Source organism: Chelonus insularis, unplaced genomic scaffold (genome assembly GCF_013357705.1).
Source record: "Chelonus insularis isolate UGA/USDA-ARS -01 unplaced genomic scaffold, ASM1335770v1 contig_25_pilon, whole genome shotgun sequence".
NCBI classification, from domain to species: domain Eukaryota; kingdom Metazoa; phylum Arthropoda; class Insecta; order Hymenoptera; family Braconidae; genus Chelonus; species Chelonus insularis.
The window spans coordinates 759,079-774,326 of NW_023276451.1; the positions used below are offsets into that span (position 1 = coordinate 759,079).

Genomic DNA, 15,248 nt, shown 5'->3' on the forward strand with positions numbered 1-15,248 from the left:
GATAGATATTTACTTAACATCCTTGTTCACTGAAGAAATAATGCTTGTTCCTCGTCAACAACTAAGATTTCCGGTGATCACTGAGTAGATTCGATTTCTTTCGTAATCATGTTCAATAATTGGTTGGGGTAAACGTGCGCGTGGAGAAGCGGAATATTATTAGTACAATTATTTAAACGGGCACACTGTTCTTAAACAATAATTTTACGACAATAACGAATATTCCCAAGATAAGTAGTTGTCATTCATTAAAAAGATAAAATATGTATGCAAGGCAGTGATTAACGTTTTCAAGAATCTGCGCCTTCTCATGGTGTACTTACATGTTCATGCAATATACCCTTGACATGGTTTAAGTTATATAAATACATCCGTAAAGGCCCTGGAGACTTCCATAGATGTTTTAAAATGGAAAACATATTATCAAGGAAGTCGCACTTAATTTTATATTTGTCATTTAGGATTATAACTACAACTAAGTAGACACAGATTATAATAAATTTATCCTTTCCGGTATGAAAAGTTCAAAATAATGAATAAACTTCAGTTAATAATGTAATAGCTTTATTATTAATTTATGCATACAATGATAAAAGAATCAAATGAAATTTTTAACGAAAGAGTTTATCCAGGCTATAGAATGGTAAAATAAATTTCATAAATATTTTTCATACAAGGCTGATTACTTTTTAACGTCTGATAAATTGATTTAAAACTTCTACTAGTATGAAATGCGTCCGAATAGTAGATTGTAGAGGTACAAAAAACAGTTGATTTAAAAAATCGGTTACTGAGGCACACACTTCACAACTCTTTCACTGATCTCATACCATTACATAATATACAATATATAATACATATCAACATCTATCGTATAAATTACTTTTAATCTAGGAATCGATTTTATATTATATTTATACAGTTTCAAGCGAATATGGTGCAGATGAAACTAAACATAATTTAAAACCACGAATATAATAAAATACAATAATCATAATTGTTGGATAATGATTAACACACATTCTTACCTAATTTAGAAAAAATTTTGGTTAACATAAAATTGAAACATTTTTCAATACTTAATTAGAGAGAAATTTTGCATTTTTTTTAAGCGTAAAAATTAATGCATGAATAAATCAATATTGATAATTCATCAATTTTTGCATTGTTATAGCCTAATAAATAGTATAATTTATGTTGTAATTACTTAAAACTTATGTTTTGATAAATCAATCTAATACTATAATAATATAAATAAATTTACTTTTATCGATTGCGAAATTTACTAAGAGAAATTTAATTCAAATTCGATATAAATATTCATGTTCACCATATTCTTTTTTGTCGAGCTTTCAGATTGAATCTCAGTAGAAGACTGATCGAGATGAAATAACATTGAGTAAAATCAGATCAATTGGTAGTTGGTTTCTCAAATTAGTTTTTAAAATGACAAATAACTCAAATAAATGAGAATTCAATAGTTATTGCACTATATCAGTTAAAAATTGAAAAAAAATTATATTAACAATAAATAATGCTAATGAACACAACATTAATATAAAATCTTTTCAATATTAACTTTTTGATAAAATGCAGTAACAATAAATTAGTTATATAATTATTCTAATTGATATTCGAATTTTTTTTAGAATCTTTTAATATACTATTCGTTTTTTTAAAAATCATTTGGTTTTAAAAAATTATTCGATAGTTATGAATTTCATTAATTATGCGAGTTGAAGTCTTTTGCGTTCTCCTCCTATAATATTACATCTTGATTTAAAATTTACATTGATTCATCTTTAATGGCAAATCGATTTTCCCATATACAATCTCTATGTTCTTTTTTCAAAATAGGCTCAATGATTTTACCCATACCACGTATTCTACCCCAAAATCTTTCCCGGTCCCGTGCGAATTCTTCCCAAGGTCCTTTTCTTGCTGCACGATATGCGTAGTCCCACTTGATTATAGTATGAATAGTCGGCTTTAGATTAAAACGAACCTGTTGAAGAAAAATATATTTTGATTAGAATGCTTTGTAGATAGATAAGAAAGTAGGTCAAAAAAGTCGGTTAATTATAATCATTAAATTTATGGCATGATTAATGAGTAATTGTCTTATTTTAAAACATTCTCGGAATCATTAAAAACTTTAAGATAATATAAAATATTAAGTTGTTTTTAATGTTATAAATTAAATAGAGGACTATATTATGTAAACAATAGAAAATTAACCTGTAGGCCAGGTTTTAATCCTCCATCAACTTCATCTTGATTGTCTGAGTCTGAGTCTGAGTCTGTAGAATCATCATCGCTGTAATCTGTTGATTTACTGTCTTCTTCGTCTGTTGATTCATCATCATCTTCGTCTGCAGATTCATCTTCAAATACGATAAAACAGCTATCATCAGATTCAACGGAGCATTGAGATAAACGCCGAGAATCGCTACTAAAAGTTGAATCAGATTCATCACAAGAATGTGTTAGATTCTCCAAGGATTTCTCCTCTTCTTTATCATTGATCGATAATGAATCTCCTAATCTAAATGATTCAATCAGGGTAGGATACTCTATCTTCATATCACATACATAATCATCATTATTCTGGTTCTCATCATCAGTTGATGACGAAATAATACTGGATTGTTCTTCGGATGAATCATTTTGTTCTTTTTCCCATACATTCAGATCTTCTTGAATATTTGAATAAATATTTTGCTTTATCCGCTCTTTTCTGTGCTTCAATTGGCTCACTCCGGACTTTCTAAGTTGAATTCTATTGCGGCCTTTACCCCGATAGCGAGCAGCAATATTAGACTTTTTTCTCATTTTCAATGATCTTGGCTTTTTTGAAAATACTTTCTCATCTTTGTCTTCATCGACTAGATTATCAAGTTCTATCCACTGTTCTGTATCAGACTTGTTTTCAGATATAATATTTTCTGAATTCATTAACATTTTGTCGTTATTTGTTAATACGTTCAAATGATTTTTACCCAGATTAGAAAAGTTTGAATCCGTTTCATCATATGAATTATAATTTTTCATGTGTTTTAAACTCTCTTCAATTGCCAATTCTAAATCATTTTTTTCCTTAATTAAATTTTTATAATGTTCTTCATCATGTATAAAATCTATCCTTTCGCTTGATATAGTATTGTCTGTATTTACAAGGTTAAGATTTTTGAATTGGTGTGTTGTAAAAACTTGTGTAACATGATTGTTGACGTCACACATACTTTTATTCGTCGTGTTTCCAAACATCTTAGCCAAATTATCTTTACTTGATGACAAATCTTGATTATTTACCGTCAAATTTTGTAGAAGGAATTCGGAAGAGACTATATCGTCATTAGGTACAACCGTTACAGATAACGTATTACTTAATATATTGGTATAATTCGATATTTTAGAGACCATATTGGTAATTGAATCGAAAACACCAACTATACCCTGAAAGAATGTGCTCTTGCTGGCTTGTTCAGTAGCGCTGTCTTCAATAGAGCTATCCATTTTTTCTGAGTGATTCATATCGGATGATGCACTCTTAGATGAAGTTTTCCTATTTTGGGTCGATATTTTCTGACCTGTGTGTACAAAATTGGATACGGGCGGATAAAATGCTCCGAAAAACAAGTCAGAAACGTTCAGTGGTAGAGATCTCCTTGGAGAATTTTCCATGCTCAATAAATTGAATCAACAGATTAAAAAATTTCTACAAATTCTTCTTGTAGCTCCTTTTTTAAATGTCACTGAAACAATACAATTTCTTATTCTCTGACCATAAGATATAAACAAAATTATAAATTAACGTAAGATAAAGTATAAACTATGACCTTCTTGTCATTCTACTAATACTCTTAAGTCTAGAATATTTTCCAAGTGAAAAAAAATCATGCAACGTAAATAAATTGTTGTGCGTTCTAAATTCCATCATGGCTAATAGAACTTCGTTAGTAGGTCAATAAACAGTAAATGATGCTTTAATTACAGACGAAATTTTTTGATATAAGATAAAGAATTCAAAATCAAAATAACTTTTACTAATTCATGGATGACGTTGATTTATCTATATTAACTAACACATACTTACGACAAGGCCAACTTTTACAAACGTGACAATTATGACGCCAGTTGTTGATCTTTGTGGAAGGTAAATCTTTTCGCTTTCTTCCAATTTCACAGTTCAAAACAGGTCGCACTTTGATAATGTCTTGTTCTAGATTATTACGCACAATAATTTTTGGAGATTCCATCGTTAAATAACACATTTTTTTAACAATTTATCAGAGATCACTTTTAAGCAGCCATTTTTAACTCGTAAATAAATGAAGTGTGGCTTGGAGTGGCGCTGTTGGGCTCAACGCTCAAGTCATCGTTCTGCGCAGTAGCAAAACGTTCCAATGGATTTCGAACTCTTCTTTCACATGCTATCGAAAATCCTAGAACTTACCCGATAATGGTTTGCAATTTGTAAACTCTATGTACCTGTTTGCTTTTTGTCTGAACAAAAGATTTATCTAGATTGCCATACATATGTTAACCTATAATGCAATAATGTTAGAACATTTCAACTATTTACATGATAAATTCCTCGAATTCAGTGTTGCGTGTCTCATGGGTTTTCTTACGACAGTTTGTTTATGCAAAAGAAAAGGCACCAAGTTATGTTATTGAATATTTAATTAATATTAACATATTTATGTCTCAAGGAAAAATAAAATTATTCAAAAAATTTTCTATAAGCTTCTAAATTATTTATTTAACAATTCTGTTAAACAAAAAGTTATTTTAATTGTACTTTATTTGAAGATTTATACATAAGAATATATTTTTAACGAAAACTAAAAAATGTGTCGAATAGCCAAACAAGGATGACACAATTGGAATTGTTTTTCAATTTAATTTACAATTTAAACTCATGCACTATCTGGTAGCGATAATAATTTACAAGTATTGAATACCAACTCCAAATTGATATTGCTGAAATACGTCACTTCTAGCCATTGCTAAAGGCATGACAAGATTTAATTCTATTCTCGCTATTCCGCCGAGCCTCATGGCTATTCCAGCACCAGCTGACCATCGAACATTATCAGTAAATATTTTTAAACTTTCGGAAAGATCATCTAAAAATTAAACATAATTGTAGTCATAAGCTTATTTTTATAAGAATATGTCGGTAGAAATAATAGTACATACTTTTACGAAGAGATATGTTTCCTAAATTTCCACCATTCACGAAACCATGTAATCTAAATAATTCTCCAAAACTATTTTTTCCAGGCCTAAATGGAAGCGGTGAATAAAGGTGCAGAGCCAAAGCCCAGAATGTATTACCTCCTAACGCATTACCATCATGACGCGGTCCACAACCTCTTCGTGCAAAGCCACGAACATTCATTGGTCCACCAAGGAAAAAATGATCAGCTATATTTATTTCTAAATCATTATTGATCTCTCGTAGAATGCCTGCTTGTGCACCAATTTGAAAAGTCTGCCGAACAAATAATGTAAAATTAGATGATGTTATATTATTTAAAATTAATTGAATATTTTTTCTACTTACAAACAGATCCTTCAATGTCCAATTGCTTTGAAGACCAAATTCATACTTCATGAATCCGGTATCACCACCAAGACCAGCTAATTCTGTAGTAAACTGAACATGACTTCCACCAGTTGGAAATATGGTGTCGTCTCTTTTGTCAATTGAACATATATGCCTTAAGGCAGACTTTAAATTAGGACCACATTGTTCACGAACACGAAAAGAAGCTTGTTTAGCAGCACTGATATGTCTGTAAGTAGCTTCGTATTGAAAATTGTGTTTTAAAGCACCAGGAGTTATTTCTACGTCAAATAATAATCCATTATCTTTTTCCTTATATCCCGACCATGGAACGTCTGTTGTAGTACTGAATACACTAGTGGTAAGTCTAAAAAAATTAAAATTATTAATTAATTTTATTCATTTTCAACATAAAGAAATTAAACATGTTAAGATTTTCAAAAATTTAAATTTATCTTACACTGTATGCAACCAATTATCCACTAATGGTTTCATTGCTGATACATTAAAATTCGTCGAATTTCTTGATCCATATGAATATTCCATTTGTAATCGTTCGCCTCGTCCAAAAATATTCGGTGCTCTAGCTTGAATTAGAAGTGATCCTTCATTATTTCCTACCATTGTGCTGATTCCACCACTCATTCTACTCATTTCCTTCACATTAAATGTAACTTCAACACCTTCGGGCGTTGCATCTGGTCCTTTACTCGTATCAATACTAACGCCAATTTTCTTAAAGCATCCCAATGCCTCCAATTTCGATCTAACTCTCTGAGTATGATCAATTACCTGATGAAAGTCTTTTGCTTTAAATAAATCATGAACTTGGGCTTTGATAATATCATCTTTTGTACGTTTCAGGCCATCTATATGAATTTTGTCTACTCTAACTGGTTGAAATAAATCTATCGTATATACTGCAGTTGTGGGGCTATCTGAATGCTTTGAATAAGTAGAAGCCTAAAAATATGAATTCATTGAAATAATTTGTTGAAATGAAAAATAAATTTTTGATATTCGTTCTAACTTGTGAAGGTGATGATTTTTGTCCCTTCATAGCTGAAGAGTGTGATTCTGATGAAGGTATCCCATAGTCTTTGAATTTTTCAGGCTCCTGGATAAAAAATACATTTCATTAATAGATAATTCATCAACTGATAAAGAATAATCATTTCATATATTGTAATTTTCGACAAATAATTGGTTGTATTATATTCTAAGTGAACCATTACATAATGAATGAATAATTTTAAAAAAATTGATTGATTCTCAAGGCTACGTTGAGGAAAAAAATAAGAGTATTTTTAACCACAGTGATTATTGAAGTCAATTTTGTCCAGCTTTCACTAGAATAGTAGTAAAATTAGACATTATGAGTGTATGAAGATGCTCTAATTAATCATTTCTCAGAAGTTCTCAATTATTAATAGAAATTACGTTGTTTCAAGCTTAATCAAAGTGTTAAAAAAAGATGTAGTTATCTTTTATTGCAGGTTATGCCATAAAATGATTAAAACTTTTACCTTAGCATATGCAACGCCCATTATTTTTAGAGTATTTAAATTATCCTAATATTTTAAATGTAATCACTCATGTCATTTATGGAATAATAAAACTTTTTGTTAATAACTTTATCAAAAAGTTTGAACTAAACCACACTTGTAGATGGTAGCAAAACAAACGAGGTCAGCCGGCACAGTGTTCAAATGCTATAACCTTACTACTAGTCATTTTAGGTTGAATATATTTAATAATATTTTCTATTATCGACAATTACAGACTGTGTAATAATATTTTTCTGTTTTATTAATAATATTATATAATCTTATTCATGAACTCAAATAAAAAATAATTTTATGAAATATAAAAGTGTCTGTAAAAAGTTATAATTTCTTTCATTTTTAAATTTCCGCGGTGAAGTGAAATGGTTGATGATTAAAACTACAGAGGGAGACTTTAGGTTCTACCGAAACACCACAAAATTAACTGTGTCGATAACCAATAAACAACTTTACACAAGCAAAAATAGTAGCACTTAGTGGAAAGAATATTTTTATTTTTTAAACTTTTTTTAATTATGTTCTCGAGTAATTATTAGTAAGTATGAATTATGTAATGTAATCAATCACTTTTAATCTTCCATGTACATACAAACTGAACGCCATACATATCTTGTTTTCCATATGGTTTGACGTTTGTTTTTTTTCAATGTTTTTTGTTTAAATTTCCTGTTCCAAGTTTATTCTATTTTTTATTACTTCCGTAATCAAATAATATGAGAAATCACATTAATAACTATCATGTAATTTTTATAATTTCCCGCCTAAATAACTAATGTTCCACGTGTCTACATGATCAAGCTGCACCTAAATTTTTGTCGCATTGTAGTTCGAGGATAATATTGTAGTTTCAAAAGAGCATAATTGATAAATTATACAAGTTACAATTGATAGAATCAATTTACCTCATATAGTTATAGTTGTGAAGAACCTGGGGAGTTTTCGAAGCACTATGATTATTTTTATAGAGAGTTTTCTGTGTCACCTATGTTTATAAAACTAAACTATTCATTTGACATCATTTTTAGAAGAACGTGCTTATTTATTTAACATCAATAACTTCGTTAATTTTTCGAAATTTTCATTAGTGAATGATAATCTTAGTTGCAAATTTATTATGTTTTTTATCCTTCTTTTATAAATTACACTCATAATTTGCAATTGAAACTTATAAAAGCTGTAAATTCGATTGAAAAAGTAACATATTGGAGATTCAATTTCATGTATTTTAAATATTTTAATTTTCTAAATCAATCTCATTTAAATTAATTTTATTAATATTAACTTTTTTACAGGTGACCTGTTCTATTTTACTAGTATTTTTTAATGATGGAACCAACCGAATTGAAAAAAAATCAAATGAGTGGTCAAGGTGTTCAGCAATTACATTTATCACTAATTAAATCTCAACCAGATACTGATAAATCACTCATACTTCTTGAAAACGAAAATACCATGGAAAAATCCACTACAGAAAAACCGAAACGTTAGTATTCAAAACAAATTTTTTTTTGACACGGTTTTAATAATTTTATTTCTGAACAACTGATGTTTTAATTTCTACATTATTTCTTTTCTTATTTATCTATCTTTATATTGCATCATTTTTTATGTTATTATTTTTTCATTGTCCATGAAAGAAAGGATATAACTTCAAGTGCAGGTAACTTGTGAGGTTTCTCGACATCCATATTAGTACATTTTATCAAATTAGAGTATTTAGAACGTATTGATAAATTTTTTGTCAAATAATTTAGTTTAAAATCATCAACTTTAGAGTACAAAATGCCTGCTTATTCCCGAAATAAACGAAAAGTAGTTAAAGTAAAAGGTGGAAAAATAGTGAAAATTTATTTGACACAAATTACAAAAAGCCATTGTTTATGTTGAAATGATAAGCACTTATTAATTTTAGAAGCTGTTCTTGAAGTTGATAGTGATCATAATAATGCCAATGCTATTCATGATGATTTATCAATTGAACGACCTATAGGACAACCTCGACAGTATGATCCTACAATTGATGATAGATTGCCAGACACTGTTACTCTGCTTACTACTCCTGAAGGTGCTAAAGTTTATCTTATAGGAACTGCTCATTTTAGTAAAGAGAGTCAAGATGATGTATCGTTGGTAATTGATGAATATTTTGAGATAAATTTTTTTTTAATTTAAGAAACAAATTCTTAATTACTTTCAATTAATTTTTAGATAATTCAAGCAGTTCAACCTCACATTGTCATGATTGAGTTATGTAAAGCTCGAGTACACGTGTTACAATTGGATGAAAAGACTATTCTAGAAGAAGCAAAAAATCTTAATCTGCGTAAGTATTTCTATTAATTTTTAAATTATTATTAAATTAATACTATTTGGTGTTTCGATAATTACAGATAAAATCAGACTTTTGATAAAGCAAAATGGCTTTTTTAACGGTTTGATTTACATTCTTCTATTGAATATGTCAGCTAATGTAACAAAACAACTAGGAATGGCACCGGGAGGCGAATTTCGTCGCGCCTTTTTAGAGGTATATTTAATTCATATTTTTCATATATTAAAATACAACTCAAATAGTTTGAATAAGTAATACTATACATTTGTGTTTTCACAGGCTAAACGAATACCAAACTGTTTAGTTCATCTTGGCGATCGTCCAATAAATATAACATTACATCGAGCTTTGCATTCTCTTACCTGGTGGCAAACAATAGTTTTATTTTGGAAATTATTAAGAACAAAAGATCCAATTACTAAAGAAGATGTCGAACGCTGTAAACATCGAGATTTATTAGAGAAATTATTGGCTGATATGACAGCAAAATTTCCATCACTTGGTGAAACTTTTGTTAATGAACGAGACCTCTTTCTGACCCATTCTCTACAACTGGCTGCATCAAGACTTTTTCAAACATCTGATGGTATTATGCCTGCCAGAGTTGTAGGTATTGTTGGTATAGGTCATACGCCTGGTATGATAAGAAATTGGGGAAAAGTTAAGTCTTCCGACATTGCTCCACTCATGAAGTAAGTTTTTTATCCTTTAATTAAATTAGTTGATATTAATATTCAGAATATAATAATGAATAAATATTCATTTATTTATTATTTTTCAGCATACCTCCTCAATCACTGTCAGTGAAAATTCTTCGAATAACTTTCCGGGCATCACTGATAGGTGCAATAGTATACGCAGGTTACAAATTATTACCACTGCCATCAGGAGCAACGTTTCAATCACTCAAGTCATCGGTGGAAGGGCTTGTAAAGGTCAGTGTTAATCGATAGGAATTCTTTGGAAATATCAAAATTTTGAATCAACGATCTACTTGGTATTATTATTAACGCACTATCTTTTTTCTTGATCAACGAAAAAAATTTTTCTTTTTTACTTACTTTTTTGCTGCTCATCGCTCAAGTATTGTCTGGAAATCTTCGGTCTTTGAATTAAAAAAAGGACTAATTATGGATACTGGTTGTGGAAGAGAGGATGAATATGAGCATCCAATATGCAACGTAATGTACGTAGCTAATAATATTCCAGGCAAAGGAATTAATATTGATGAATTTGAGTCAGAATTTTCTGTAGGTTGTATGTGTAAAATTCAATGCTTACAAAATTGTCCTTGTGTAAGGGAGCATGTCAATTATATAAATAATCGATTCAACGAAGAAAAATCATCCAAGTTGATTCTAGAGTGTAATCCAACATGTTCTTGTTCTAATAATTGTGGTAATAGATTAGTTCAGCATGGTCCACTTGATTGTTTACAAATAATCAAGACTGAGGATAAAGGGTTTGGCCTTATAACATCAAAACATATTAAAAAAAATCAATTTATATGTGAATATGCTGGGGAAATAATAGGAATTGAAGAAGCTCGACGTAGAGTCGAGGAAAATAAATTGAAAAAAGAGATGAATTATACTTTAATTGTTTCTGAATATGTAGGTGATAAAAAAATGACAACTTGTATAGATCCGAAGTATTTAGGTAATATTGGACGTTATTGTAATCATAGTTGTCAACCCAGTGCTAAACTTGTACCCGTCCGGGTTGAAAAATTAACTCCTCGGTTGTGTTTATTTGCCTGTCGAGACATAGAAATCGGTGAAGAGATCACATTTAATTATGGAGGTGATAACGAAAAATCTATAGATAATATCAGTGAAATTCCATGTTTATGTCAATCAGATAATTGTATTGGATTTTTACCACATCATTTATTTTAAGAAAAAAAATTTTTTTGTTTTCCATTGATGACTTGTTTCGTTTATATATTAATCAATATTCCGGTATAATATTTAATAAAGCCTTTATCGAAATGTGACATGTGATAATAATACCAGTGCATTATTAAAACATTAACCAATCATTAATTAACAACGATTACTTTATTCAAATAATGCGCTGCAGTATTTGTAAGTAATTTTCAGAAAGTGATAGTAAAAACATTAGAAACTTAAGTCTTCAAAACTAAATGCAAATAAAATATGATAATTTTTATTCACAAGTTCATTTTATGTATATATATTTTTAATCATTTAAAAAATAGTTGAATGTATGGATCAATACGAATAATTAAAAAATAATTGAGCATAATCAATTTTTAGAAAATATGAATAAAGTAAGGAATTGTTGGAATCTGTTTTTAAGTTAAGTAAAGTAATCTATTTACTTATTATCTATTTGTTTGATTGTTTATCTAAATAATGGTGATAGTTTTAAATTATTTTATTGTTAATTCAAGAAATAAATTATAATTTCATTATATTAATTAACATTTCTTAATCCATTTATTGTTGAATCATATAAGTTAAAAATTATCTTTTAAAGTATGCTTATTAGCACAAAAAAAGCTATTTACATTTTGAGTAAACAAATAGAATAGATTTATTTTATTACTGAAAGTATATTGAGCAAAATTTTGTTTTAATTAACTCTGAAATTCTTTAAAATTGACAATGTCGTTAGCTAATTACTATAAAATAAATACTACAGTAACTGATGCAACATGAATATTTAGCTAGTAAAGAATTAGGATGATCCCGCTGTTGATTGTTGATCTTCATTTACAGAATCACTGAATCTCCAACGCCAATATGCTACCTTCATACGATCCCATATATTCTCCCAAGAATCCATCGCTGGCCTTACATCAAGTAGAGCAAATTTGTAATTTTTATCAACATCGCCTCCATCATAGTAATCTATCACGTATCTCACTTCTTTCCCACATCGATCAACTATCCAATCATGTCGATCAAAAGGCAATTCATATCTAAAATTGATGGTTTTATTTATTAATGGCTTACTGTTTCAATTATAATCTATGAATATAAGTTAAAATTTCTTTCAAACTTACCCCATCCAATGACGAATCCTAGCACGTGGTGAATAATCTTGGGCTTTGCCTCCAAAACTCTTCAATTTTGGCATTCCACATTCTTTAGCATGTAACGCTTCCCACTTGAGTACTTCCAACCATGCTTGCTCATTATTAGCATTATGGATTTTGATAATATCTTCCATGTCTTTTGGTTGAATATCATCATTCTTCCAACGCCATCCTTTTCTTAACATTGCATTCCAAAACATTTGTTGTGATGGATAAACCCAAAACTCTCCTTCTCCTGTTGCTTTAGGAATAGAAGACACTTGTCTTTGAGTTGGTAGAGGAAAAGGTTGACCAGGTGATGGATTTTGGTTTCCTGGTGGCATCTAAAAATATATTTTATTTTATTTTAGGATAAATAACGATTGCGTGAATAAAAATAGAATAAATATTTACCATATTCAAAGGATTCACGTCATCTGTACTAGTATGAGCGATAGGACATTCACTGACATATTGGGGTGGCTTTGTGTCTTCTGGTTTATGCATTGGACATCCAGGAGGTGGATTAGCATCAAACGATTTATGGACGTATTGCTGATGATGATGCTTAGGTTTATCCACGTGTTCATAGGGTGGTGCTGCTATTGTATCAGCAGCTAACACAGTGGCAGTTGTAAAAGTGTTACCCATTATTTGTTAATTCTTTCAACCTGGAAATAATTAGATTTTTAAAGCAAAAAACGAATCATTAATGTAACTTGTCCTACTTAAGGTTATACGATGTGATTGAAGGTAGTTAATGTTATATTGTCAAAGCATTGCAAGAGCAAGTATTAATTATAAATGCACAAATTTGTTAAGAATTAAAATTCATGCGTTTATTAAATTAATGTCATTGTAATTATTTTAAGTATTGAGATAACTGTCAAAGGAAATGACACTTCAATGTTTAAAAATTAAGACAATCCCGCTTACAAAGTTTCAGTAATATGATATAACAATTGATCAAGCACTTGCACATATATTTACATATTTCATCACATTTAACAAGTTTTTAATAATTTTTTTTACTGACAATTATTTGGAGACTGATTGATTTTAAGTTATAATTTTTTTTCGAGAACTGAAACACCTCAATTTCGAGTTCTCAAGAGATTTGACGAAAATATCTTAGACTGAATTGTATTTAGCACATGGTCAGCTGCTACTGAGGGGATTGCACAATGTTACGAATTGAGTCAATTAACTGATACTGATAATGTAGATTCCACCACGAATATCGACTGAGTTTTCAAAATATTCATTCAACAACTAATAGATAGCAGTATTAGAAAATTCTGCGCAATAAATATGAATTCAAAATGTTTAATTACAAAAATGTTATACTCATTCATTTATCGTAGTATAAATACTGCATGATTATTGTGCAAAGATAGATTTTGATATGAAATAAAGAATTTATAACGAAGTTGAATAAATGTGATGAATCATGTTGCATCCAAATGTAATGAAGATTTTCTACATAAATCAAACAAAAGTTTTAATGAAATTTGTAATAATAATGATCTAACAGAGCTACTTATCATTCACTAATCCGCGAAAATTTCATTAAAATAAATTACAATTATTATTTATGTCCAAGTGAAATCGTCATAATATTTATGTCTTCAATTTTACTTGTTATTCTCATTCTTAAGGTTTCTCCTCTTATGGACAAAATGACCTATTGATTTTATTCATTATTATTTATCTATGATAAAGTTTACAGAGCAAACAATTTTTTTTAAGCAAGTATTTTTTTCAAGTGAGTCATTTTAGACTTGATCAATTGAACATTCAAAATTTCTAATTGATTATTAATTGACTAGATTACAAATGATCAAATTTAACGAATCAATTAGTTTTATTGAAAGTTCAGCAACATAAAAGCGTCGGCAGAATAACATAGCGATAGATTTAATTGATGACAATTGATAGGTATACATTCGTTTAGAATCATCGATAATAATAGGTCTATTTTAAATCAAAAAAGTCATCGCATAATAGACGAAACTCGTTCAAGAAAAAAATAAGATATTTTTGTATTCACAAATTATGAAGATTAATTGTTACATCATATGGTACCAATTTAAAACGTTTGTTCTTGATCCGAATGACATGACAAAGATGTTATTATGATACATTGAAAGAGAATCAGTAATTTTTGGGAACATGAGGATGATGCCTATCCCGGAAGACGACCCTTCTCAAACTCGGTCAACCGGACCGGTCTTTATCCATGCACTTTCTTATTTTTTATCTTTCTTTCAACCACGAGCATCTCAATTGCTTAGATGTAGTAAAGACAATGAAAAAAGAATATGGAAAGTAAAGCTGGCTCCAAAAATTTCTTCCGGGTTAGTGGACTGATTTATCATTTGCAAAATAAATGTAAAGATAAGAAATTGAGTGAACATTGATTTGCAATCATTCTTATCAATATCTACATTTTTTTAATATGAGAAATTAATGATAATTTTTTTTCAATCTAAAACTGATTGCATAAATTAAATAGTAATTTTTATCGAATAAAAATTGCAATGTGATGTTTTTTTATTGAGAATTAAATAAACAAAAATTGATTCAATAAAGTAAATATTGAATATATGAATAAACACTTTGCATTAAAGAAAAACTTTTCTTAAAAAAGAAAACAGTTTGTCGAGCAATTCAATAAAGAATTTCAGCTACACAAATAATAGGAAATTTAATCAATAAACATTTATATAGACT

At 29.1% G+C, this 15,248-nt stretch overlaps 5 protein-coding genes across 10 annotated transcripts; 2 read left to right on the forward strand and 3 right to left on the reverse strand.

The window, feature by feature from the left end:
* Positions 1–1,158: 1,158 nt before the first annotated feature.
* LOC118064867 (protein PFC0760c-like) lies at positions 1,159–4,353 on the reverse strand. Of its 2 annotated transcripts, none has more exons than XM_035079770.1 (3): positions 4,097–4,353; positions 2,239–3,755; positions 1,159–2,005 (listed from the first exon to the last, which is right to left on the reverse strand). In XM_035079770.1, exons 2-3 carry the CDS (start codon positions 3,682–3,684, stop codon positions 1,787–1,789), a joined length of 1,665 nt encoding a protein of 554 aa, XP_034935661.1. In that variant the 5' UTR covers positions 3,685–3,755; positions 4,097–4,353; the 3' UTR covers positions 1,159–1,786. The 2 variants fall into 2 exon arrangements, with proteins under 2 accessions (XP_034935661.1, XP_034935662.1); XM_035079771.1 differs by having other exon boundaries at positions 4,093–4,353.
* Positions 4,354–4,758: 405 nt separating this feature from the next.
* On the reverse strand, positions 4,759–7,288 carry LOC118064900 (sorting and assembly machinery component 50 homolog). The gene is made up of 6 exons (XM_035079819.1): positions 7,102–7,288; positions 6,606–6,692; positions 6,036–6,538; positions 5,573–5,942; positions 5,206–5,500; positions 4,759–5,132 (listed from the first exon to the last, which is right to left on the reverse strand). The coding sequence occupies exons 1-6, from the start codon at positions 7,120–7,122 to the stop codon at positions 4,951–4,953; spliced, it is 1,458 nt and encodes a 485-aa protein (XP_034935710.1). The 5' UTR covers positions 7,123–7,288; the 3' UTR covers positions 4,759–4,950.
* A 238-nt stretch (positions 7,289–7,526) lies between these two features.
* On the forward strand, positions 7,527–13,015 carry LOC118064851 (traB domain-containing protein). Of its 4 annotated transcripts, none has more exons than XM_035079744.1 (8): positions 7,527–7,675; positions 8,433–8,623; positions 9,053–9,270; positions 9,349–9,463; positions 9,531–9,667; positions 9,752–10,164; positions 10,254–10,407; positions 12,887–13,015. In XM_035079744.1, the coding sequence occupies exons 2-8, from the start codon at positions 8,464–8,466 to the stop codon at positions 12,893–12,895; spliced, it is 1,206 nt and encodes a 401-aa protein (XP_034935635.1). In that variant the 5' UTR covers positions 7,527–7,675; positions 8,433–8,463; the 3' UTR covers positions 12,896–13,015. The 4 variants fall into 4 exon arrangements, with proteins under 4 accessions (XP_034935635.1, XP_034935632.1, XP_034935634.1 ...); XM_035079741.1 differs by lacking the exon at positions 12,887–13,015 and adding an exon at positions 10,557–10,697; XM_035079742.1 differs by lacking the exons at positions 7,527–7,675; positions 12,887–13,015 and adding exons at positions 7,850–8,360; positions 10,557–10,697.
* LOC118064853 (probable histone-lysine N-methyltransferase set-23) lies at positions 10,571–11,398 on the forward strand. The gene has a single exon (XM_035079747.1). It carries the CDS (start codon positions 10,603–10,605, stop codon positions 11,368–11,370), a length of 768 nt encoding a protein of 255 aa, XP_034935638.1. The 5' UTR covers positions 10,571–10,602; the 3' UTR covers positions 11,371–11,398.
* Positions 11,916–13,688, reverse strand: Cchl (Cytochrome c heme lyase). 2 transcript variants are annotated; one of them, XM_035079746.1, is made up of 4 exons: positions 13,552–13,688; positions 12,930–13,186; positions 12,504–12,859; positions 11,916–12,419 (listed from the first exon to the last, which is right to left on the reverse strand). In XM_035079746.1, the coding sequence occupies exons 2-4, from the start codon at positions 13,164–13,166 to the stop codon at positions 12,176–12,178; spliced, it is 837 nt and encodes a 278-aa protein (XP_034935637.1). In that variant the 5' UTR covers positions 13,167–13,186; positions 13,552–13,688; the 3' UTR covers positions 11,916–12,175. The 2 variants fall into 2 exon arrangements, with proteins under 2 accessions (XP_034935637.1, XP_034935636.1); XM_035079745.1 differs by having other exon boundaries at positions 13,452–13,688.
* Positions 13,689–15,248: the final 1,560 nt, after the last annotated feature.

Coding starts and splice junctions, on each gene's coding strand:
- LOC118064867 (XM_035079770.1), bottom strand. CDS start 3,684: ATGGAAAATTCTCCAAGGAGATCTCTACCACTGAACGTTTCTGACTTG. Junction 2,006..2,238: donor GATTAAAACCTGGCCTACAG/GTTAATTTTCTA, acceptor TTTCTTCAACAG/GTTCGTTTTAATCTAAAGCC.
- LOC118064900 (XM_035079819.1), bottom strand. CDS start 7,122: ATGGGCGTTGCATATGCTAAG. Junction 5,943..6,035: donor GATAATTGGTTGCATACAGT/GTAAGATAAATT, acceptor TAATTTTTTTAG/ACTTACCACTAGTGTATTCA. Junction 5,133..5,205: donor AAACATATCTCTTCGTAAAA/GTATGTACTATT, acceptor TTTAATTTTTAG/ATGATCTTTCCGAAAGTTTA.
- LOC118064851 (XM_035079741.1), top strand. CDS start 8,464: ATGATGGAACCAACCGAATTGAAAAAAAATCAAATGAGTGGTCAAGGT. Junction 9,464..9,530: donor AGCAAAAAATCTTAATCTGC/GTAAGTATTTCT, acceptor CGATAATTACAG/ATAAAATCAGACTTTTGATA. Junction 9,668..9,751: donor TTCGTCGCGCCTTTTTAGAG/GTATATTTAATT, acceptor GTGTTTTCACAG/GCTAAACGAATACCAAACTG.
- LOC118064853 (XM_035079747.1), top strand. CDS start 10,603: ATGGATACTGGTTGTGGAAGAGAGGATGAATATGAGCATCCAATATGC.
- Cchl (XM_035079746.1), bottom strand. CDS start 13,166: ATGGGTAACACTTTTACAACTGCCACTGTGTTAGCTGCTGATACAATA. Junction 12,860..12,929: donor ACGTGAATCCTTTGAATATG/GTAAATATTTAT, acceptor ATATATTTTTAG/ATGCCACCAGGAAACCAAAA. Junction 12,420..12,503: donor AGGATTCGTCATTGGATGGG/GTAAGTTTGAAA, acceptor CATCAATTTTAG/ATATGAATTGCCTTTTGATC.